Raw genomic sequence first — 25,701 nt, 5'->3', positions numbered from 1 at the left:
GCGCAGAGTATGAGGTCTATTTCATTTCTAGTCTCGCCATTCGGGCTCCTCCACATCCATTTTCGGCTATCTCGCTTGCGGAAGAAGGTATTCCTTATCCGCATATTATTCTGTTCCGCAATCTCTACTAATAACTCTCCCCTGCTATTCCTAGTGCCTATGCCATATTCCCCCACTGCCTTGTCTCCAGTCTGCTTCTTGCCTACCTTGGCATTGAAGTCGCCCATCACTATACTGTATTTTGTTTTGACTTTACCCATCGCCGATTCCACGTCTTCATAGAAGCTTTCGACTTCCTGGTCATCATGACTGGATGTAGGGGCGTAGACCTGTATAACCTTCATTTTGTACCTCTTATTAAGTTTCACAACAAGACCTGCCACCCTCTCGTTAATGCTATAGAATTCCTGTATGTTACCAGCTATTTCCTTATTAATCAGGAATCCGACTCCTAGTTCTCGTCTCTCCGCTAAGCCCCGGTAGCACAGGACGTGCCCGCTTTTTAGCACTGTATATGCTTCTTTTGGCCTCCTAACTTCACTGAGCCCTATTATATCCCATTTACTGCCCTCTAATTCCTCCAATAGCACTGCTAGACTCGCCTCACTAGATAACGTTCTAGCGTTAAACGTTGCCAGGTTTATATTCCAATGGCGGCCTGTCCGGATGAGGACTGCGCGGTCCTTATTGGTGGAGCAAAGTCAAGTGGCCACGCTCGCGCCGTCTCGACAAAAACAAGCGCGCCGCCAACCTTTTGTTTTCTTGATTTTTGTTTGTTTGTTTTTAGTTGCGTCAGTGCTATGACACTTGCTCGTAGCCACCGTACTGTGCTACGTACGCCAATGCATGCGGCTTCTTTCTCGCGAATTCTGATGCCGCTATAGTGGTCGTTAACGAGGTTCTCGTGCGTGGTGCTCTGTTGTGAAGTCTGAAGAATGGAGGAATGGGGTTGCCTTGCGTCTAGTGGCTCTCACACGTCAGCGATTTGAAGGATCTCGTGGATGTAAGTTTGGCTGTTGTGAACCAAAGCGTGAATGGCGCTGCTTCCGGGAGACCGTGCATAAGGCGGCTATATTGTGTACGTGATTGTTGCTCGCAAGCACCAAAAGCAATTTTTTGGACTACGTTACATGCGTAAACGATAATACGTTTACGGACAAGGTAAAACTCCACAGAGGTATTTGCGCCATCGTGCAGATGCTTCTTAATGACGTTCTTGTATTTAGATGGCGACACGCTAGATGGTCGGCAAGCAGAGCGGCGACTCCCTTCAATTACAAAAGCGACAAGCAAGAACCGCTGACAGTGCAGCGTATAAAGGTATTTCATGTTAGGAAGCTAAAGCAACCCAAGTATGTTGTTTCAGAATGAAAATACTATACTTTGAGCAAGAAAGACAAAAATTTTGAGATACTACATTTCATTCAAATCAAACAAGATTGGTCGGAGCTAAGAAATTTCCAAGCAAACATTTTTGTGCATATGCGTTTGCTGCTAGATTAATATATATATAATAAGAAATTTGCGAAGGTATCGAAGTATCTCAAGATACAATTGGAAAAAGGTCCTATCGGATATATTAACTGCGGCAGTATCTGTATCTAAATACTTGTTGCCCGAGTATCTTTTATCGTATCATGATACAATTACAAAGTATCTTTGCCCAGCGCTGTTCTAAACGAAGTGAAGATAGCTGTTACCAGGTGGAAAGTGCCAGCAAATGCGACTAGAAACGACTGCACGGTTCTTTGCCGTGGCACAGTCTGCTTGGTAATGTGAAAGTCACTTATGACGCGCTGTCAATCCGAAAAGCGACGCGCAAGCTGAAAGGCGAGTGACGTAAAATCTAGCACAATACTACGGGAAGTATGACAAGCCGTGGCAATACAAAGGAGCTGTGCATTACTTTCGTTCAACCTTTTTTTCGCGCTTCACTCTTTCGCGATATTTCGTCCTCGATACGGGGGAGTCAGGATCTTCACTGTCCCGTCATTCGATTATGAAAGTCACTATTAGATCAGGCCTGTTTGAAAGGGCAATTGAAGCACGTTCACCGGCTGATCGGTGAAAACGGAAATAAACATGCAGCGCGCTAATGCTACAGGTCGAACATTGCGATCGTCGCCGCGGCAGAGCAGCGCGCCCACCTCGAACATCTTGACGGCGTTGTGGACGGTGGCGCATCGGTCGAACTCGTCGAGGCGCCAGGAGCCCCTGCGGGCGCCCTTGCGGCGGTACTCGGACGAAGAGGAGGCGGCGCAGGCGAGCTCCGGTATGACGCCGTCCTTGACCACGAAGTGCACCAGGTCCATGGCGCGGCGCATTTGCAGGAACACCGTGTCGCGGTTCTCCCGCGCCGTCTCGCACTCCGGGTGCCTCAGGCAGGCCTGCGGACAGCCGGGACACACCCGTCACCCCTCCCTGCGCCACACCGTCCGCAGTGGCGCCGGGAAGCGCGCGCGATCGCGTCGCGGGAAAGGCAAGAGCCACCGGGCGATCTGGCTCTCGTCGTCCGGCCAGATGAACTTCCTTGTATGGTCTGGCCTTTGCTGCGCGAAGCAGCAGCAAGCTCTTTGCTAAGGCCCGTTCACGTTTTGCCACTACAACTGCACGGGTGGCGCCTGCTGGCGCCGCCCCGCACCTGCTTGTGCACTGTTGGAAAAATAGGGCCGTCATAAATGTTTTTCACGCATCCTTTTTGTGTGTGCGTCTGTACCCTGTAAACGAAGATCTCTGCCAAGCGTGACTGCCTCGTGCGTCGCGCGGAATTCGCCTAACGTGCAGAAAGTAACATCATTACGTTGCTCGCGCAGTCTCCAAAGGCTTTTCTATGACTTTAAGATATTAATTTTCTTGTACTGGCTGTGGCTTGGCGTCGCGTTTACAAAGTCATACTCGTTTATAATTGTATGGGCCGACAGCCCTACCCGACCCTGCCTGCGGCTGTAACTAAACAACCGCACGTCTTCTGCGCATCGATCGGTCCACGTTAGTTGGTGCGTAAAGGCAGGTGTGTTACATGTGTACCGCGTTAGACACTGGACAGCCGGCCGCTGTCAGAGCAAAGGCTACTAGGACTGTGATCGCAACGTACATATGCGCTAAAGGCAGCGATAACGCTAGTTTGCTTCCTGCCAAACGGAAATCGGCGCACTATATTTTGAGGCGGCACACGTCACTATTACAACCTATCTCGCAAGCCCGTATAGACTAGACGGCAGGAAGTGAACTAGCGCAGTGGCTGCCTTGAGCGCACACGTTCGTTGAGACCACTGTCCTGTACAGTACTTTTTGCTTTGACAATGGATGGCTCTCCAGTGCCTCTAATGCGGTAAATATGCAGCACTTGCGCTTCCGTACTCATCTTTCTCCCTTCGTATCTCTTTAAAGCAAACGTTTCTTCGCGCTTACTTCTAATCGAGTGTTCCGATGTCAGAAGGAAATTACATGCCCCGGAGAGAAGCGAGATGCTGACGTGTACCCTCGCAGAAGTGAAAGATAACGCGCGATAGTCGAGCATATATACATCGCAGCATTCTGATATTCACAATATACATGGTCTTATTTTGCTCTAGCTGCTAAACACTTCGTCTGTGACAGAAGCCCATTCGTATTGTGTCCGGCATTTATTGCTCCAGCTGCTCAAACATTCAGGACGTCAAGGTTTACACGGGAAAACAATGCCCACCTCCGAATTCCCGTGTATAAGATATCGTTTTTAGAGATAAAAGGGGCGAAAATAGCTTCCGCCTCAGATCGACACAAATACAACAACAACGCGCGTTGATAATGTAGACTGCTGTGCTTCTGTAGTCGTCTACTGGCGCCAAGAAGTGCTGCAGCATTTCTCACTTCGATAGAACCTCCGTCGCCCGGTGTTCATTTTTTCCGTGACTAATGAGAGCGCTTCCTCCGCCTCCGGCAGTTACAGTCACCGATTTGCTCGGTACTAGCGCGTTAACGTTGTGTAGTCGCAGCTTCTTCGTCGGTGCGCTATACATTTCGACATGAACTCTCACGCCAACACCCGCCGCGGTTATCGCAGTGGATACGGCGTTTTGCGGACGAGCGCACGGGCACGATACCGGGCCTTGGTGGCCGGGCAGGGGTGGAATGCAAAAGCCCTACTGACCGTGTTTTAGGTTTCTTGTCAAAATTATTCTAGAGCCCACTGCTACGGTGCCCCTCATAGCCCGCTAAATCGATCACCTTCGGTCAGCGAGGAATAATTCGTGATATCAGACTTTTATGTTTCTTGACGGAATGCGCCGGGCCTGTGGCACAAGTCACAGCGCTGATGAGCTCGTCGTCTTGCCGGGCGCCAGTGTCAAAATCACAAGTTCCTAGGCGCGGTTCCCGGCTCGAGCAGCGGTGCACATTTTTCACTGCGATTGTTTAGCAGAAATAATGGTTCGCGCCCACCTTAAGCACTTCGCGTGCTTAAAAAGCGCCGAGCTCTACCAAAAGTAAGTGCGAAATTTCGAGGTCCGCACCGGGACGCAATGTGACAAATATACCCCATCTACCTCAGAGGGCGCCCACGTGAATGTCTTTGAGTGAGGCGCGTGCGCTGCTCTTTGTGGAGAGACAAAAAATAAACGCAATAACGATGATCATTAATGGCATCCCTTCTGAATCGGATGGCGATGATCGAACACTCACCTAGCCTGTGTGAGCTGCTTGTAAGTGTTAACACGCACTAATATTGCATTCGACTGATATACGCTTTATCTCGTAAAATTATCTGTCTCTGTGACGATTCCGTTCTCATCTCTTCCATGCTATTTCGCCGCCAATACTACAATGGCATCTTGATAATCTCTTCCCTGCCTTTCTCTGCATTATTTTCTCTCTCTCTCTCTCTCTCTCTCTGATAATCTCCGCTTATGTTAACGTTCCCACCCATTTTGAACCTTCAGGAAGGTGGATGTTCCTGACGGTTCTGGCCGCGCATTTCATTGCAATGTATCGAGTTGTCCCCGATTTTTTTCAGGCACATGGCTCATATTATTGCAAATGTTTGGTCCTGTATGTTCGCGCCTTAAGACAGCCATCTGCGGGCCTCAAAAAGCAAGGCACTACCCAACCGGTGGACGATACGGGCGCTTGCAGTGGTGAAATGTGAACTCACGCACTTGAAGCAGCGTAATACATTACCGCGTCATCTTCTGGCATTCGCATACCAGCAATTCGGACAGCCCATTTGCCAAAACCGACAACGCTTCCCTGGACTCGCCATGGAAATGCTTATTTTGCCATAGCAGCATCGCGAAAGAAGCCGCGCCACACTACTCTTCGCCGCCTTCAATGAAGAGATTTTAGCCAAGTGCCAGAATTCTGCCATCTTAGGCTAGCAGTGCAAGAGATTTCTAGTCGCGCTTTTGGATGAACGGGAAACTGGGCAAGTTCAGTGCGTTACTGAAAAACAGTGGGAAAGAAGGCACGACGAAACAGGAAACAATGACGGCCATCGCAGATGAAATTTCAATGGACAGACGCCGTGAACATACGCACACGTGGTATAATGTACACACAAAAATTAACCAAGAGCACAAAGCAGCATCGAACTAATGAAAAAAGAAAACGGTTGCTTCTGGTTCCTCGATATAGGAAATACTTCTTTTTACTTTCTTCACTTCGTTTGCTGCTATTCTGCCTTCTTGTATTTTTTTCTGTACTAATTGTAAAACACACACACACACACACACACACACACACACACACACACACACACACACACACACACACACACACACACACACACACACACACACACACACACACACACACACACACACGCACACACGCACACGCACGCACACACACACAAGAAGGCAGAATGTAGCTGTGGACTTCTGCCTGCCAATTAAAACTGTATTGGTCGTCCTCCTTCCCTTTTTCGTCGTCATTGTTAGCGGACTATTTTTCTACGCGCGCTGCTCAATGCAGCGGTCTCCCTCAGTGGTGAAGCCAGAAATTTTTTTCAGGTGGAGGGTGGGGTGCAGGAGAGGGTGAGCACTCACTTTATTGAGGAGGGGGAGGAAGGGGGGGCAGTCAAACTGGAAAGTCTGCATATACTAACAGAGAAATAAGAAATTTCGGGGGTGAGGCACGTACGTGCCCGGTGTGGCACCCCCCGGCCACGCCACCGGCGACCAATGTTGCACAGACAGTTCTGACATGTGCCTCGAGTCACCGTCACGACGTGCAACAGTGCTCAGCTTTTTCATTACGGTAGACCACATATAACGATCGAGACTGCAGAATGGTAGAAGCTGGGCAGCGTACCTTTGAGGCCGTGAGCAGAAGCATGGTGGAGCGCTCGAGGATCATCCTCGCTGAAGCCATCTGGGCTCTTCTCTTGTCGTCCTTCATGTCCTGCGGTAGAGTATAGCAGCCCCTGATGACGTTAGAGAACAAGGGACGGGGGCCGCGTTTCCCGCTGATCACTTTCGCCTAACGCAACGACAGCGGTGTGCGTTCCGCCTACTGGTTTCCTTCGTCACGGCGACTCTCACTGGCTTACGCAGTCGGGGCGCGCACTGAAATATCGCCGAAGGCAATCGGGACAGAACACGGCCGCGGGTTCCTAATGCAGTCAGCCACAGTAGAGCAGTCTATTTTGCGAGTCAACAGCCACTGTAGCAGCAGAAAGAGGAGCGCTAGAGTGCCGCCCAGCAGGAAATTGAGGTGTTGCGATCTTTCCTCTCGTTTCCGTCGAACTTTGTTCGACGCCGTTGCAGCTAACGGTTAATGGCGAAACCGGAGAAATCAAGGGATTACTTTCGCAGCAGATCACAGCTAAGGCTAGAACTGTAAGCGATTGAAAACGTTATCCCGACGAGAATTGAGGGAGCAGCACTCTGACGCGAGCGAACTGTTAGTCAAGTTAGCATTGGCTGAAAGGCTCTTCCAGGGAGCAGGCTTAGACATGCAGCTCCAAATATGGCTGAAAAAGCGTGTCTGAAAAAAAAAAATAGCTATGTGTGAGTTACACGACAAGACCGAAAGCACATTAATCGTACTTGGTTAAAACACGTTGGCGGGCTAGTTGGTTTGAATCCATGATACGGTGTGTAAAAGAGTGACTGAACGAAGAGGTAGAAAGGAACATATACATAGAGACAGCGCTAGCGCAGTCTCTGTGTATCTGTTTCTTTCTACGTCCTCGTTCAGTCGCGCTTACACACTCTATCATTAATCATACGTTGAAAAGTGTTATATAAACGATTTCCTTTTCTTCCCGATTTATGAGATCTTTTGCGGCAAGCATCATTGAGGCCAAATCAATCATGGACGCACTATCGTGAAAGAATGTGCTCGAAAGGTATACTCACGTTCTGTCTATCTCCAGTGAGATGAGCCAGCTCAACCATTTCGGTGCCGAACTGGCTGAATGCCTTCACAAACTCCGTGAAGTTAGCGACATTCTCAAGGCGATTCAAGCTTATAGATACCTGCACATAAGCGGGATACAAGACGTTCAGAAAATACAACTCAGGCAAAACAAGCAGCAGTATGCACGGCAGCTGTCAGTATTCTGTGGATGTGCACTCACCAGTAGCACTAAGTTCGGTGCGGTTAATGCGGGTGCAAGTCACAACTCGCAAACTCGGAAGTACAACCTTTGTCAAAAGTGTACGGGCTACTCTAAGCTTTCGCCATATGTAGTATACCATATATCTCACGTAACTTATGCCAAAATTTGGAAATACGCAAGTACAACGTAACTGGACCGAACCAAGATAATGTTGTTTGCCGTCGCTTGCGAGCAAGTCAGACTACATCCCTAATTTAGCCTAATTGCATAATTAGTTATTATTTATTAATCAACTTCTCTAATATTATATTCAGAGCGAAAGTGTCAATGAGGAAATTTTATACCACCCTAAAAAATTCCCGACCCAGCTGTCTGTCGATCGCTCATTACGGGCTAGACAAAAGTTTTTTTCCAAGCCTGAAAGAAACCCCGCGAAACAAGAAAAAGTGTAGCTCGATTCGCACGACACATTTTCGTGTTTTAGTTGAATGCGCAGCGCGCAGATTTGTCCAGTGTTGTAGTAGCCACTGAATAGCTCATAGAAGAACCATCATCATGTACACTGCAGGACGAAGGCCTCTCGCTGCGATCTCCAATTAACCCTGTTTTGCGCTACCAGATTCCAACATGCGCCTGCAAATATAACTGCGCACAAACATTTTCTCGAAAGTTCGTGTCTAAACTCCGCGTTTTATAGCTACACAAACGCGCTCATTTCTTTTCCACATGCTTCTCACGATAATGTCAAGCTGAGACGAGATGTTCGACGTATGCGTTAGCTTAACATATGAAAAAAAAAAAGGATGTTGCGGATATAGTGGGAACGTCTACGGACCATTAAAATGTTCATCCGAGCACGCGCTTCACGTAAATAACGTTTATTATAACGGAACTTCACTGTCTAAGCAAATAATCCAAAAGTCAAATTGCAGCACGTGATCAGCATTAACTAACGCAGAGTGTCGTAAAGATGGATGTCGGTGCCCTGATCGCGAGATATACAGCGTCGGTTTTGCCATGGCACTTCTTACGCGCATTACTGAGTCCTCTTATCCCCTTTCAACCTTGCGCGTGTGTCTGGGTACGTGTTCCGCGTGCGCGCACGCAACCAGAATGCCCCGTGGGCAACGCGTGCGGGGGTCTGTGCATGAGGAGTCTCTGTCCATCCAACGAATCAGCCTCACGGGGCAGCACGAGCAGCACTTTCACGCTGGTCTGTACACGTCTCGGTGGTCACACTCATCTAAAGTGATCCAGTTGTCGACACTCTCTGAGAGAGAGAGAGAGAGAGAGAGCCTCCTCTCTTTCCAACAGAGAAAGCTCTTTCCCTCAAGTTCAGGGCTTTGCGCATTGGCCGAGCACATATGGCATGGCCATGCGTTCTCTTATTGCTGCGTCGGCGAGAGATGGCGACCAAATCGGCCGATTGACAGCTAGACAAGTTTGATTTACAATAGTTCCAGACTGCCAGCGCGACTGGCGACGACAGCCAGGCTCACTCCACGAAGGGCCATCAGAAGTGTCGACCCCTATGCATACAACTTTATACTATGTCCAACTTCGATCGCATTAACATGCCACTCGCATATATGCTGGACTGAAGTGCGATACCCTTCGATGCAGTCACCAGTGCTCAAAGGAGGGCGCACTCGCATCGGACACCGCAAAAGGCCGCCGGCGAGAGGCCGCGGCGACTTACCCTGTCTTTAGCGCTGAGAAGCTGCTTGACCACGACGGTGTCTGCTAGGAGGAGCACGCGGGTGACGGAGGCGAGCAGGGCACGCGCGGCCCGCGCCAGCGCGCCCCGGTCCTCGGTCGCCTCGTCCATGCGAACGTCGCACAGCTGCTCGATGCTGGCGCCGGCGGCGCGCGCGCTTCGGCACGCGTCGTACATATCGAGCTTGATCTCGACGTTGTCGTCAGCCAGGGCCTCGCCGACCGACACGAACCGCTCCACGGCCAGGTTGACGGCCTGGCCGACGCGCGCTCGAACCGCCTGCTCGCTGCGCAGCGCCCGGTCCTTGGCGCTTACCAGCGTGCTGATCTGCGCACATACAAACCGGCAACGAGTTTACAGCAGCCCATGTAAAGCTTCATGTAAAGCTCCATGTACAACTCCATGTAAAGCTCCGATCACGCGTATACTGTCCTATATATTCGGTCACTAGCAAGCGTGCGTATATATACACCGCTCAGGAGAAGCGTTTGCAACACGTGTATAGAGACGTTCACTCTGCGGCGTTTGGTAGCTTACTTTTTTCGCCGCAGATAACGATACGGTTTGTAGATTTCCCTCATCATCGCTCAGGTTTTCGCAACGAAAATACCGGTAATTATTCAGTCGATAGCAGCTAATAGTCGACACTGCAGGAATCATGCGTCTTCATACAGTTGCAATACAGAAGGTTGCTTGCGACAAGATGCAATCTCTTGCCTGTTTAAAGTAAATACAAACGTGGCTCGCCAGTTTCATAGCCACGTTAGAGCCATGTTTGCACTCACAGCCAAGAGCAAGAACGGTGGGTTGAGGGGCGCTCTATTTCTATGGACAAGTAGCCTACATTCGCCATGGTTGAGGCAGAAAGCTGGGCTAGTTGGTGTAATTATTCTGACAAATTGGCAGCGCAAACGGAAATACACGGAAAAAAGCAGAAAGCATTGACACTGATAACAACAGAATTCAGCTTCATGCGATGTGTTTCCGCTTTTTCAGTGCTGCAGATATGTCAAACCAATGACTTGCCGCCTCCAAAACAACAAGCTTCGCACTATGGTGCTCCGAAGAACCAGTTCTCTGGAAAGCAAAATGTGGCTTTGTGGAAACAATGCACACCACAAGGACTTTTCCCCGACACACATGCAGGCACTCACGCGAACGAGCGTGAGGATTGCTGCAGTGATACTAATGAAGGACAAGACGTGGCCTGACACGCTGGATATAGGACTGCCAGTGGACTTCTTTTTCAGTTTACACAACGGGGGTTTGAAACAGGTGAGCAATGTGGCTTTTTTTTAGCGTCAGGTTCTCTCTCGACTTCGATTCTGAGCACAAGAACTCAACGACGGAGCGAGCAACAATTGAGCGTGCCGGTAGTTCCTATAACACGTTTTCATACGAGTCGCTTGTTGGGCTTGTTGTCACATAGTACAATGAATTCAATAATAACCTCAAGGGAACATCTATCTCCCATTTTTCGGCACATTGTAAAAGCATGTGATTGTAATTCTTTTTCGATCAAACCAAGAGAGAGAGAGAGGAAAGGGGAAAGGCAGGGAGGTTAACCAGACGGGAAGATCCGGTTTGCTGCCCTGCGCTGGGGAGAGAGGGAAGGGGGAGGTAAAGTGATAACAATGTAGATACAAAGAAAGAAAGTAACGTAGACATACAATCGCAGTCGGTCACTGTCGCCGCATACTGCCACCGCACAGCACAGTAGCACTTGCAGCACTATAAACATCTGTTCAGGCTACAGCCGCTTGTCCAATTCTGTCGCCCTCAAAAAGCGCAACAGAGCCCTCATCGCCCTCTGCATGCTGCGATGGCTTGTGACGGCGGCATTTTAAAATAAGTTCCTCTGTGAGAGGTCTTCGGTGAAAGTGCGCTATCGCGATTGCGAGTGATCGTCTCTGTAAATTATAGCGAGGAGAGTCACAAAGAAGGTGTTGAAGAGTCTCCTCGTTACCACAGTCATCACACGAGGCGTCGTCGGCCCATCCGATTCGGAAAGCAAAAGACTTGGTGAAAGCCACCCCTAGCCATATTCGACAAAGCAGGGTAGCTTCGCGACGGCAGAGTCCAGCTGGAATGCAAAGGCGTAGAGAGGATTCAAGATTGTGGAGTCGGCTGTTTTGAAAACTTCCTGCGTTCCACAAGGAGAACGTGATATCACGGCTGAACATTTGAAGTTTTCTAGCGGCATCTGTCCTTGATAACGGTATCGGCTCCTCTTCTTCCCCTTGAAGAGCCGACCGAGCAGCGTTATCGGCGTGTTCGTTCCCTATGACTCCGCAGTGACTTGGAAGCGACTGAAATGTCACGTGGTGTCCTTTCCCAGTCAAGGTATAGAGTTCTCTAATCTCAAATACCAGTTGCTCGTGTGGTCCGCGCCGCAGGGCTGATACCAAAGATTGCAGTGCTGGCTTCGAGTCACTGAATATTGACCATCTTCGAGGTTGTTCTTGGCTGACGAGACGAAGTGCAGCGCGAAGAGCTGCAAGTTCCGCAGCCATCGGTGTCGTTGGGTGACATGTCTTGAAACTGATGCTGGTGGCTTTCGCTGCGAAGACCACGGCTCCAGAGGAATTGTACAGGGCTCTTTTTCTGGGCTTCTTGAGATACACTTTGCCCGTACTGACCAACACTTGCCAGACAAATCTTCGTGCGCTACAGGCTATTCAAGCTCGGGCTCTCAGGGTTTGTCTTGGTTTGCCAAAATGCACATCGACAGCAGCGACTATTGCGATTGCCCGGGACCATCTTAAACAAACACACATTGCGGTGGAAGTGTTGAGAGTGCACATTAGGCACGTTGCCCGTGCCCGTTCCCACCACCTCGCAACACTACCGTCGGAAAGGCCGCAGGCATCATTTTGTACTACGACCTCGGAGTATTACACCTGCCTTCCATCAGGCTTCACCCCAGCAACTAAGCCATCGATTCCTCCATGGTGTTTGGCTCGACCCGCAGTGCATTTCACCGTACCAGGAATCAGGAAAAAATCTGAGCTGTCATCACCTGCTCTTAAACAACTAACTCTGCTCCTTTTGCACGAGAGGTACGCCGAACACGTGCATATTTATACTGATGGATCAAACCAAGAGCATTCGTCAAGCAAGAAAGTTCATAAACTTGCAAAAGCCTTTCGCATACAAAAGACGCACTATGATTGCGTATCTATCTTTTTGTTAGAGCGTGAGACGCAAATGCTAGGCGATTTGTTTCACATGACTTAATGACTTGCGCACGCAGATAGGCGTCTTTACTTTTGCGCTTTTCTAAATAAAGTTCAGTACCTAGACAGCACGCGTCCTTCCGTCTTGCGTTGCCGTCGTTTCTCGCGCTAGCTCAAAGAAGGCATACAGTATAATTGTGGTGGAATGAGAAGAAAAATAAAACACAAGAAGAATTCGGATTCTGCCACAAGACGTCATCGCACTTTTTTAGTGGGTTCCTGCCTTCTTCGGGACGCGGAAGCAGAGTTTGCAAGGTACTGAAGTCCGAGGCACACCGGCAAGCCCGTTGCTATACAGACAACTTCTGGCTGTGCAACTGCGCCACGCAACGCATTCACGCAAGGTGGATCGGGAAATACGACAGTTTATTTTATTTATTCAGAATACCCTTAAAGGCCCTGTCGAAGGAGGGTATTACAAAGGGGGTAGGGGGCAGTAACGCATACAGATGTAACAAACGATTAATAAGTTGAAACAAAGGCGGGAACTGATAAACTATAATCACAAAAAATAATAGTACAAGGCCAATAAGATTGCCGTAGTATTAATAATAATCAGAAGTGCACAAAAAGAGAATACGAATCACAAGCACACAAAAGTGGGGGGTAATGTGGTTTTCAAAAGCACACGCGCCATTAAGGTAGAACAAATCAGGAAACAACACAACATGTGAACTTAAAAGGAAAAGGCAAATCACCACAAAAAAAAGGAACAATAACCATAAAAATATGCATGTTACGCAGACGCCAAGATCGTTTTTACGCCGTTTGTAGTGCAAAAAAAAAAAGGTGGGGGGGGGGCATGAAACATGAAAGGTTTACGCATTTTCATTCATGATTAGAAGTTTCTGAAATTAATTTATGTCGGTGACGGTTGCGATGTCTGATTGCAAGTTATTGCACTCGGTCATTGTGCTCGGTATGAACGATCTAGCATAAGTTAGTGTGCGACACGTGAAGCGTTTGATTTTAAAAGGATGATCACGGCGGGGAAAGATGGCAGGCGGAGGCCTAGAGAAGTCCTCGCGAAGTGATGCGTGAAATGTAGAGCCTACGAAGAAGTGATAAGCGAGCGATTTTACGGCGACTTGATAACACTTGCAGTTCAGCACGTTTCTTCAATGAAGTGACGCTGGTGTGACGTGAGTAATCCGAAAAAATAAAACGCACAACATGGTTCTGCAGGGCTTCGATATTTTTAATAACGTAATCTTGATCGGGATCCCAAATGGCTGAGGCATATTCTATTTTAGGACGGATTAAAGCATACTTCGCATCGCGGACCGGACCACAGAATTTCTGTGACAGTTTCAACTAAGACAGCTTCGCAGTCTCATTCCCAAGTGACGCCCCACACAGAGCTGTCCTGCATGTCCTCATGATCGTAGAGGTTCATCTGCAGGAAGACGTTCAAAAAGTGCTGGCTCTCGGATCCAAGTTCGCCGTGCAAAGCAAAAGGACAGCGCCGGAACTGCCTTCCTACGTTCGGCAGGTTTAACGTCTCGCTGCCAACGACGAAGCACAACACTGCATTTCCCAAGGAGTGCACATTCTTTTTAAACGTGTCGAGCGATACCTAGCGGACCATGACTTACGTGTTCTGCAAGCCGTTAAAAAGGGTGGTTTCGTAGTTTTGAAATCCGGCACGTTTGGCAGTAAGGCCAGACAGGCAGTTTCTAAATTGTTTAACTGTCATGATGGCATATCCTTGCAGAGACTGAAATGTGAGGCAAATACGATATGCACGCGACTGAATCTTCCTAGACTCCAGAAAAGTATAGAAAAGAGTACTAGTAAATGTGTCGTTTTAACGTGAAAACGCATAAAATTGACGCACCCCTAAGGGTTATAGCTTCAGAGCGCGACATTTGGCAGAAGACAATATTCTTGTTTTTACAGGAAAAACTGAAACTCTTACCTAAAAAGGACCCATTTCTTATAAAGAATTCATACGACGTTTTATATTTCGTAAGCTCACATTCAGAAAAGAATTTCAAGGCGCTTTCGATCGACATTACCAATGTTTAATAATCTTTACCTCATGACGATATTCTTCTCTGCGTAGAAAGAGCTATTGACTAATTTGAAGTGATAGCCTTACAATCCGAGACCGGACTTGCGTGCGGGAATTTTTTAGAGCTTCTTAAATTCTACCTTACATCGACGTGGGACGGCAGCCGGTTTTTACAGAAGACGGGCGTATGCATAGGGTCATGTATTGCACATATACGAACTACTAACAACAAAGATATTCAAAGGTTTTAGATATGTCGATGACTTTTTTGCTTCTTTTAGAATGCAACCCATTCGATCTTAACCGAGAAGTCGCAAAAGCTCTGTCCATCGCAGAAAAATGTCTGAAGCCCCTGCGAATGACCCATGAATTACCCAGGAACGAAAGCTTCCGGTTCTTAGTCATGAGGCTCATTTCTAATTCTGTTCAGTTTTGTTGGAGCTACGAGACACGAGCTAACAAACCCATCCTCGTATTTGACTCCGCACATTCGAAACAAATTAAGAGGGTGGTTATAAATATATGCCTCAACAATGCTTTGGAAAAATCATGCACCCACTTAATGAATACCAGTTTCAGCCAACAATGCACTCGTCCCTAAGAGGCAGTGTACCCGAAACAGATGTTAATTTATGTAGCCGGAAAGCTTCTTAAGACCATAAGGGCTACCAGTAATGTTGTACGTTCAGCCCACAAAGAAAAAGGAAAGATTACGGTAATTCCTTATATTCACAGGGTATCGTACGGTAGCCCAACGTGTTGGCGTAAAAGTGTTGTTCTCTGCTCCCGATGAACTGGCAAAGTTATGCAAAATGACGGACACAAAAACAGGGACAAGAAATTGTGCAACACGCAACATCGCACCAATTATGCAGTGTTCAATGAAGGCATATAGTCTACAGCATACCACTGTCACATATAAACGCTTTCACGTAGGACAGTCATGTCGGTATATTAATGAGAGGCTGCGTGAGCATGCGAATAATGCTAAAAATAAGACAGCTGGCTGGTTATCCATTCACTGCAGAGATTGCAAATGCAAACCTAAGTTCGACAAGTGCACAATAATATCAATAAGCAAACCTGAAGCAAAAGTCAAATGACTCGCTTGATAATAGAAGCACATAATATTTATCAATTAGGATATAGGTGCATCAGTGAGGCGTCAATTGGACTGTCAGCAAAAGAGATAGATTTATATTTGAGTGAATGGACAGGTGTGTAAAGATATTTTCCGGGAAATGCGCTGTGTTGTAGCAAGTCTATGAAAGTGTCACGTTCTTTCAGAAATAAAATTGTTGTAAGTTTGCGCCTTGTGTGTCCCAGCGTTCTTCTTTTCTGTCCGTGTCCTTTATGCGCTACTTTGTACATGCTCACGGCATACCAACAGGCCCAAATAGATACCTTAGTGATAACTTAGTGAAGAAAAAACACGCCACACTTTCTGGTGTTGCAAGTGACAGAAACGGAAGAGGATAAGGAGAATACCCCGCCGGATGAAAAAAATAAAGTACGATATCCTTGCCTTGCAGCGTAACAATACTTTGCAATACCTGGAACATGCTTCAGTGTAACGTCAGTGTATTCTACTTATTTTACCTGTTATATTTTGTACTGATGTGATTATGGACATACCTTGTTATATTTTTTATCAGATTTTACTATTTGTATACATATATATTTGCACTGTTGACTTGTTCGCCGTATTCTTCATCGGACCGAACACTAGCCAATCTAGGTTATCGGTCCAGATAGCTTGCGAGCATCTCTTGCGATTTATCCATAAAAAATGAATGAATGAATGAATGAATGAATGAATGAATGAATGAATGCCTGTTGATAGCGAAATCAAGACTGTTTAATGTTTACTTGCTCAAACGCAGCGACAAACAACACAGAATCAGTTTGCCCAGAGAACGTTGAGCCTTTTGTTCTCTTATACGCACGAACTTGGAAGAATTTTAAGCTTTTACATAACTTCCAAAATTATTTTCGAATTCGGAAGTTTCTTTGTAATGCGATAAAAAATGTAAATCAGCAAATTGACCTAGTCTGAATACTGTGACCACCGGCCGTATTATGTAAAGATTATACTTATCATTTTGCATTATTTCAGTCCTTCTCGATTGGCTACCGGAAGCGCACGCCTTCGTCATCGCCGGTATCGGCTATTCGCTGCGACGAGTGATAAGGAATGAACAGAATCGAAGGGAAATAATCCGTATGTACGACCCCGTATACGACCACATACGACCCCAGATATTTGTTCCGCGTCATTAGGATTGGAAAGACCTCTGCAATAACTGATGCGTTTCGATGCTTCATGAGAAAGTAGAAGGAAGAACATAAATTGGTGCTAGTCGTACCTTGTAAAACGTTCACCTTTTCCTAAAATTTTACGACGTTAACCCATTTTAATAATAATACCGCAATTAAAAAAAAAGAACAAAGGAACATTCCTTGCAACTTTCCTGCCATTTATTGTTCACGCTGTGATTGCAACGCCCTCAACCATTTCACTGAAAAATATGGTCCGTATAACGAAAATTTCCTTCGCTAAAAAAGTTCGTCAAGGCAAAATCCGTCCAATAGTGACAGCGAACGTATCAATGAAGGCATCCGACCAATCAGAAAAAGTTCTCGCGAACAAAATGCTTTGTGACTTCGACCCCTGAAACTTAATCTTTGCATACGAGAATAGTAACCACTCGTGGGTTTATACGAAAGCCTAGAAAGTAACCACGTCCGAAACCCAATATGCACATTACCTATCATGCGTATTCGCAAAGAAAATGGATCGTATTACAGCGAAGCTGTATATGGCTAGGGTTCCATGCATTTTTGTTCTCCGTGAACAAAAACTATCATCATCAATGGCTCATACCCCCGTAAGCATTTATGCTCCCGTAAGCAAGCAAAAAATGCAATGGCTCATAGCCCCGTAAGGCAGAGGCTACAAGCACTCAGCAAAGTGAAGCGAACAGTACTTAAATGCTTTCTAATCATGCATACAACATACAGAACAGCATGTCAAAAAATGTCATCATCGATGGCTCTTACCCCCGTGAGCAATGGCTCATACCCCTGTAAGCAAGCAAAAAATGCAGTGACGTAAGGTTCGTGGCTACTCCGCGTGAATTAGCTGCAGTGACACTACTCCTGTTGTCGTTGTCGGTGATTTCAATGTGAATGTGCCGGTACCGGAAAGGAAGCGGTTTACGCATTCCGTGTTGCAGACATACCCCTTGCGGTGCCACACAGGTCCGGCACAACTGACCACTTAGCGGCGTACGTGCATCGATTTCACATTATCAAAGAATGTGATTGCAGTTGCGAGTGAAGTAATGACCACCGATCAAGACAATAAAGGAGTCTACGTATTTTCTGTCACTATGACCACCCATCAAGGCAATAAATGAGTTCGTACCTTTGTTTAACATAATGTGTCACTTCCGTGTCATGTGCTAAACAGCTTCGCTGGTCAACCACCTTTGCAGAGTGGAATGGCTCGTGATTTTCATAGGCCCAAATTTTCAGTTCGAATGCAATCTAGCTTATTTATTTATTTATTTATTTATTTATTTATTTATTTATTTATTTATTTATTTATTTATAATTTTACAGTGGCTCATACGATCTCGACCGGGTGAAGTGGGCCTTCACCGCAAGAATAAAAAAACGACGACGAAGCCGGGCATCGTGATGGTGAAAAAAAAAAGTAGGAAAGATTGTATTCACTTCATTGGCGCATGGTTGTGACTGTCCTCCGAGTCTCGAGCAGTTCTGCTTAACACGGGGGCCAGGACGGCCTTAAATAACCCCTTGAGGTCTGGTGGTCGTCGCTGTCTTCTTGGGGAGCCTGCAGAAGTATTAGTGCTTTCGTCAGGTTCTGCCGTCGGCGACCTCCTGCGCTTCGCGTTTTCTTTCCTTCGTCCTTCCCTTTGTGTCAGCTTGGGAAATAAAAGGGATGACGCTGTTTCGGAGAAGAGGGCAATTATGTCGACATGGGGACGCCCGCTTGAACGCTTCTCACACTCGACAGGTCGATGCCCAGGCTTATCGTAACAGCCTTCTCTGGGACGAGGAAATCAACTTGTCATGGGAACGTACGCCTGAATGTCTCTCACACTTGACAGGTCGATCATAACATCGCCAATCAGAACCTTGCTGTAGTGTTTCATTAAAAAAAAAAATGACTATGAAACGTATACGCTGCTGCAGGAAAGAATAGGGTAGAGAATAAGTATTAATATATTATATGGATATATTGTAATCGTGTTCGTATTTCAGTCGTATTTAATTCAGTTTCAGAAACCAGTATTTTCACACTGCTGCCTAAGAGTACAGACAAACGGAAAGTAAAAGAAAAGGCAACAGGTCACAGGTGGCGACTGAACCAACAGTCCGACGCCGTCCGTTATAACTGGATCTGTCCGCACGCACGCTGTAACTTTCTTGGGGCAGCGAAAACTCTGCTCGAGGTTTCTCACCCGCAGTCAGTCAGCTGCACGTGGCAATATGAAGTTGTACCAGGGGCGGCGCTTGCGAATATGCAAAGCAAACGTCTCGCACAACGCTCGTTCTGCGAGATCTAGTTCAGAAAAAAAAAAAAGAAACGAAACGAAACGCTGACGGATAGCATACGGACGGCCTCTGTGGAAACGTAAGTTCACTCGGCAAAGAGCAGCGTATTGAGTGATGACCGTCACCGCCCAAGAACCCACACACCGCGAGGCGCCCCGTGTTGCGAGGTCTTGCCTACGCGGAAAAAAGAGAAGAAAAAAAAGAAGGGGGATCAATACCGAACACGGTCGTACGCGAGAAACTCAATAACACCAGCCGCAGCAGTGGCGGAAACCAAATAGGCGCGCCCCGGAGCCGCACGGGACGGCCTTGCCCGATTTCAGGTGATTACGGTTCCCAGCACGGGAGCCCTCCTCCTGTACTGCCGCTGCCGCCGCCGCGATGACCAACGCGCACTTCGTCATTGGCAGTGCGGCGGCGCCGGGAATGCCAATCGCGGCCCGCACACTTTTGCGGCAGGTCACGCGGCGCACCGTGTTCGTACCCGCCGCCTTCTGGCCGCCGCTACGGCTGGTTCTTCGGGAATTGGCGTTAATGCGCCGGACGGCCGACCAGTTCGGAATACAGTGTCCTAGCTCGGCGCTTCGGGGCCATGTTCTGCATAGGTTGACTGCGTATAGCCCCAATTAATTGCTTCGTACGTTTCGTCTTCTCTGTATAAGCAGCCATTTAGGAGGAGTTATCGGAGCGCGGTTTGCCTACGGCAGGCACCCGGGACGCCACGGGTTCCCCTCAGCTAGCCCGGAAAACGGCGCGAAATGTCCCACTTGCACGCTGCCGATTCGTCGTCGCGCGATCTTGCAGCAGTGTTCTGGCTAGGGCGGGTGAACGTGGGGCATGTGCGGCGCCGTGTGCAGCGACTCGAGAGCACGCTCAGCTAACTCCCTTGGACGCGAGACACGGGTGGTAACATTCGTGCCTTGGCTAAGCAAGCAAGCAAGCAAGCAAGCAAGCAAGCAAGCAAGCAAGCAAGCAAGCAAATAAAGAACAGCAACAACAACAGTGGGAAGCGGATTGCGCATCGTTTTACTTGTCGTAAATGTTAAATGTTGCAATCATGGATGTCGCAAGGACAGACAGACAAAAGGCAGACAGATGTCCTGATGGCGCGGGGAACATCAGTATACGACGCAGTAAATACGCAATGGAGAGACGGGACACATTCAACAATCTGTTTAAACTTATTCATGAAAATCAAAAGCTTGTGATAGCTTGAAAAGGTGTTCTCCAATATTGGAAGAAATACCAGAATACAAGGTACATTAAACAAGATTCGCACAACATTGCATAGTCTTCAGGGAATTTAATTGCTATTTGGCGTCGGAGCAAATGAGGCACACGACGGAGGAGACTCGTAAGAGTCAATTTTTTTTTTCAATTTTTTTTTTCCACGCATGCGCTTCGCTATGAAATAAAAAAAAAAAGACAACAAGGCAGCCGCAGAGTAATCGGAATCTGGGACCTTGACAGTGACAACGTAGATGCACATTTCTCGGCTTCTCTTTAAGAAGCGTGAAAAACATAGTGTTGACAGGCTCCTCCAAAGATACGCTAATTTACATGTAAATTGAAGTCGCTGTCATCGCTAGAGCTACTAAAATCACCTGGCAGCATTTCATGAATAAAAATGACATCGAGGACAGAAAGACTTGTACGCTGTAATAATGAGGTGCTTATAAATACCTACTCATAACGCCCCGCGATAAAACACGAGAAGAGGAGGAAAGAAGCACACAAAAACGTTAAATTGCAGCTAAATCGCAGTTTTGGTAAGAGATAAGAACATCACAAAACACAGAGAGTTTAAAACTTTGAATGTTGGCATGTACCCGAGACAGCAAGCGACAACAGCTGCAGACACTCGAGTGCCGGCATCAGCAGGCGAAATGGTGTATCAAGCGCAGTCAACACAAAAATACACGTGAAGCAGTTGAAATTTTCCCTTATATTGGACGGCACTCGTGGGCAACAAACGAAGGTTCAGGAAGATCTGCGCAACTTTCAGCAGCTACACACCACAGACGGTGAAAAACTGTTGTGTCGCAGGCTACAGCGATGACACGTTGGCGTTTACATCGAAATTAAAACGTTCATACGTTAAAACGCTTTAAAACAAAAGTTGAAAAAATTCAGTGCAGACGCATGAATAACTGAAGTGTATACAGTGTTGAACCAGCTATGAGGTAAATAAGTTAAACTTCTTCATGTCGTAGCTAGTTCAACACTGTCTCGTGGACTGCGGTGTGAACGGGTGACCCGTAGGCCACTGCTGGTTTTAATGCTCGCATTTCGTCAACAGTGCCGCCAGTTTCGGCAGCACTCGTATGTTATCCGTGTGTCGTGTCCTACACGGATAAGTTTCACACCGGCCGCAAGAGCGACGACGAAGCATCGCTTGAACACCTCAAGGACGTCACGGAAGTATAGTTGATGCTTCCAGAGGAAGCCTCTTGTCACACTGAAGGCGGTCAGCAGCACCACTCAGTACCTCTTCCGGTCAGTGATGAGGCCCTACATAGCAATGTGGAAGCTGAATGCGATCTCCCTGTTGATGACGACGTAAAAGGCACCTCGCCAGAGGAGCAGTCTGACGATTGTTGCGTCGAAGTAACCGACAACGGACACTCGGGGAGGCGTTCAGCGCCCTCTTATGGTTGCCGACAATGTGACGAGAAAAGTACCCTCCCGTGTTTCTGGAGTCGAGCCAAAACCGTGGTCGGTCCCTCCAAAGTTGGCAGTATGGTGTCGTAAAGAGCTGTCAGGGAGGGGCTACAACGTGAACCCAAATGGCGTCCGCATTCACACTATGTGTCGCAACAATCAGCGTGCATGCAGTAATGCTGATCCGGGCTGGTTTAGTTTGTTGATTACGAAAAAGAAGCGAACTGCGCGAAGCGAACGAGGACGCGCATACAAATACACATGTGCTTGCGTTGCAGGATGGCAGACGGAAGCGGTCGATCCTCTGGGCACGAAATATTGGCGATGGTGCGGTCCGAGAGAGCAAGTTTCGTCGGATGCTGACACGGTCGTGTGCTGCACTATACAAGGCCAGGAATAGGCAACTCACAATTTCTTCAGAAGGGAGACGCGCGAAAATAATAGTAATAAAAGGAGAACGCAAGCCAACGCAGGTGAACAAGAAAACATATAGGGTGGGCGGGACGGATCCGAGCACCGCAAACCGCGTGGTGGCCGAGTTTCCCTGAACGAGGTCATGACCGTGTGACCTTTCTCGGGGAGCAGGTTCCCTCGCCCCGCTCCCGATTTTTTTCGCGCGCTCCCTTCCTTAGCGGCGGCGGTCGCGGCGGCGTGCGCGCGGATTCCAGAGGAGATAAGGCGGCGGCTGTAAACACGCTATCGGCTAGAAAACCACCGGCGTCGTTACATACGCGAAAGCAGCACGCCCGCGTTGTTGACGATGTGCACGGCCGCTAGGCACAAGTCTCCGTTTAGCTCGGATTACACTTTTCCTTTTTCACTGTGGCCGCTATTGTGCGGAGGGATTGCTCCGGTGAAGCGCTTTGATAGCACGTGCTTCTATTTTTGCTGCAGACGTCGTCGCCATGTTGGCTGCAACAAGGCGACGTCGCATCTCAACACGCACAATAAAAGAATTTCGATTGTTTGCGCTGAGAAACACCGGTGATTGTAGGGGTGTGCCCCGTTCTTTCACGCCTCCACAACTTTCTTTTTTTTTCCTGCGGACACAAGGTAGCTCTTTAGGCATTTGCGCAGGTCAGCCCAGTCAGACGAACGTTTCTGTTCAGCAGTCATATAATGTCACATTGCGAAAGTGCACATAAAGATCAAACTTTCAGGGCTCTCATAGTCTCGATTGATCAGCACAGTCTCAGTAATTCCGTCTAGATACAGTCACAAGTCCCTCCAAGAAAGCGCTGTTTACAATCTGTATTGCCACATGTGTTGGAAAGTATTCGACGCTGTGCGCTATGGATGCGCGATTGACTTTCTCTTTATGTGAAAGGAAATGGCAAAGGTACGTCATAATTATTGAAAAGAAGTGTTGTTTCTTCTTGGGCGGCCACATTTTAGGGGGTTGTGCAGTGACAAAAGCGAGAGCAGCGAGTCTGCACTATCCTCAGACTCCGCTGCTCTTCTGTGCTCGCAATAATTCCTGCAGCGCCCTATATACGTCAGCATCACGGCCGGCGCATACACTGCAGATTACAACGAATTAAAGACAGCGCGCATTAGAGCATCGTTTTCATAGCAGTTTAAATTTTGAATAGATAAGCCTTTTTTTTTTACCTCATCATCCCATGAATAAAACGAAAATATCTACTCAATAACGTCGAGTTGGTCGTAACGCTACGGGAACGCGGTATAACAGCGCCAACGCCGCCGTCGGACAGCACCTCTCGGGGCGAGTGAAGTACTGACGGCAAGAACCGCTGGGAGGAGAGCGCCGTAATAATGTAGCGTGCGTGGATGCAGTGCGTGCGAGGTGACGTTCTCGGTAGTCCCGCCTCCCTCAGCTTCGCGACCTGTGTGCGCCGTCTGCTGGAAACGGGGGCACTCGCCCTTATCACAAGCAAGTTGGCGGAAAGGAGCTCGCTCGGCAATAATAGGGAGCGCAAACCTTTTCCTGTCGGGGAGGAGAACAAGACAATACGTACGTTTTGCATTAGAGAAACGTGCAAACAACCATAAAAGAAGAATCAGGAAAAGTAAAACAAGAAAAGAAAATCCAGCAGAAAACGGGACATACCGACAAGTTTGTCGCAGGAACTGGAGAGCACACGATCGACAGATTGAGGCCACTCCCGAGTCGGGAGAAAAAAAAAAGGAAGCCTTGCTAAGCGTAGCGCACAGAGTGGCCCACGTGACGTAAACCAATGTAGCAAGTAGAAAGGAACATTTTAGGCGGGTCGCACAAAGCAAGGGGCGCCGGCCGCGGTCAGAAAAATATTCGCTCGAGATAACAGAGCTGGAGAAAAAGACGGTAGGTAGCCGATCGTCTTCGTTATCGTGTCCAGCAGCACAGGAAGAGCGTGTGCGAAGGTAAGCGAGGACACGGGGACATTTCGCGCGATGTGCGTCAGCCCCCTTCGGCCTTGTCCTCCGGCGCCCTCCTCCTCGTCATCCTCCTCGGGGAATCGATGCCGCCGCTGCTGCGATCGATTCATTGTTCCGGGCCGATGAGGGCTACCGGGAAGGGGGGAGGAGGGACTCGTCAAGTTTCCATTGTTTCGGCGCAGGACGCGCGAAGTGTCGGACACGCGGACGTCGTTCGCGCGCCGGCGTCAGCAGCGGGGGGCGCGTTTTCGTGGGAGACATCGCTTTTTTTTCTTCTTCTTTTTCGCTCCCTCGTTTCTCTCGGTCCGCGCTGCTACACGACTGGTCGCTCCCGTCCTTCCCTAAGCTCTTCAGGCTTGACGCTTTATTGCCCCACGCCACCACCACTCGCTCGACTTTCCTGTATACACCATCGCCTCGCCTCTCCCGTCTGTTCGTATTTCTTGTTTCTGCGATCACCGAAGTCGCAATCACCAGGAGCATTGGCGTCCCATGACGTCCTTTTTCTTTTTTTTATCTCTCTTCTGTCCGGTGGCCGCTCGCCGATCAAAAGCCACAGAAGCGCATGGTGCTGCGGTCTGCCTCCCCCTCCCCCCTTCGCGTAACTGGTTCCCTTGTTCCCTCCATACACCTTTGCTACTGTTCTACACCACTCCTGTTTCTGCGGCTCTTGAAAGTTTAATGGCCAACTGCACTTTCTGTCTCCCTCGGCCGACCAAACCCACGGCTGCCGCCGCCGCCGAGTTCAGCAGCCGATCCGGGTGTCGTGCTTCCGCGCTACGTGTTGCGCACGTTGTACGCCATGAATCTTTCACGAGGCGACCACGGGAGCGCGCCGCCGGGCCCGATTACTGCTACACTGGTTTGCGCGACCCCGTCGCCGTAACCGAGACTGCGTTGACAGTAACATGCGCGGAGACTGCGGCGCACGACATAGCAACAGGGAACGGCAGAGTACCATATTACCGTCGCCTGCATCGGAAGGGTGACGAGTCATGAATTACGCAGCACCGGTCGCCTGGCGGCATACCTCTAACGTGCGGTTCGGTCTCAAAAGAATGAATCCAAAAATTATATATTCTAACAAGGCTCCGGAGAGCGGTGTCACGCCATCCTTCAGCTTCAGCTTCAGCTAAATCAATACAATAAAACATGTTCGCGAACGCTAATAGTGACGTGCATGGCGTTTTCAGTTCAACTATTAATTTATCGCAGCGCCATCTCGTAGTGGCAAAAGTGGTACTCATTTAAGTGCATTCATTTCGTTGGTTTACTCTCAATGCCTTTCAGCTTTGCCTAGAGGATGGGGCTGATTTAGCAACATCTTAGCACCAGTTCGCAGAAAGTTCGCAGACGTCTGTGAGATTTCGTATCCCATCATTGAGGTTGCATCTGTTGTTCGTCGGAGATGTTTGCCTCGGTGCTCTTAGGCTTTATTAATAAAAATAAAGACTGCTACTTTAGCTAGCAACGGTGTTTCGATGCCTCCCTCCCCTCCCCTTGATCTTTCTACCGTAATCCCCTTGCCAAGGCGACCCTTCGAAGAAAACGACCCTGGCGCAATGTTGCC

At 48.3% G+C, this 25,701-nt stretch overlaps 1 protein-coding gene across 3 annotated transcripts in view; it reads right to left on the bottom strand.

The window, feature by feature from the left end:
- The window catches only part of alpha-Catr (alpha-catenin related), a 192,611-nt gene that overhangs the window by 70,406 nt on the left and 96,504 nt on the right, over positions 1-25,701 (bottom strand). For all 3 annotated transcript variants that reach the window (XM_055077414.2, XM_055077415.2, XM_055077413.2), the window contains exons 2-5: positions 9,240-9,584; positions 7,338-7,457; positions 6,289-6,378; positions 2,148-2,387 (exon numbers count right to left, since the gene is read on the bottom strand). In XM_055077414.2, coding sequence (XP_054933389.1) covers positions 2,148-2,387; positions 6,289-6,378; positions 7,338-7,457; positions 9,240-9,584 — 795 coding nt within the window. The remainder of the gene's footprint in view (positions 1-2,147; positions 2,388-6,288; positions 6,379-7,337; positions 7,458-9,239; positions 9,585-25,701) is intronic.

Source organism: Dermacentor andersoni, chromosome 2 (genome assembly GCF_023375885.2).
Source record: "Dermacentor andersoni chromosome 2, qqDerAnde1_hic_scaffold, whole genome shotgun sequence".
NCBI classification, from domain to species: domain Eukaryota; kingdom Metazoa; phylum Arthropoda; class Arachnida; order Ixodida; family Ixodidae; genus Dermacentor; species Dermacentor andersoni.
Note: the sequence above shows the minus strand (reverse complement) of the source record. Positions and strands in the feature narration are given on the sequence as shown.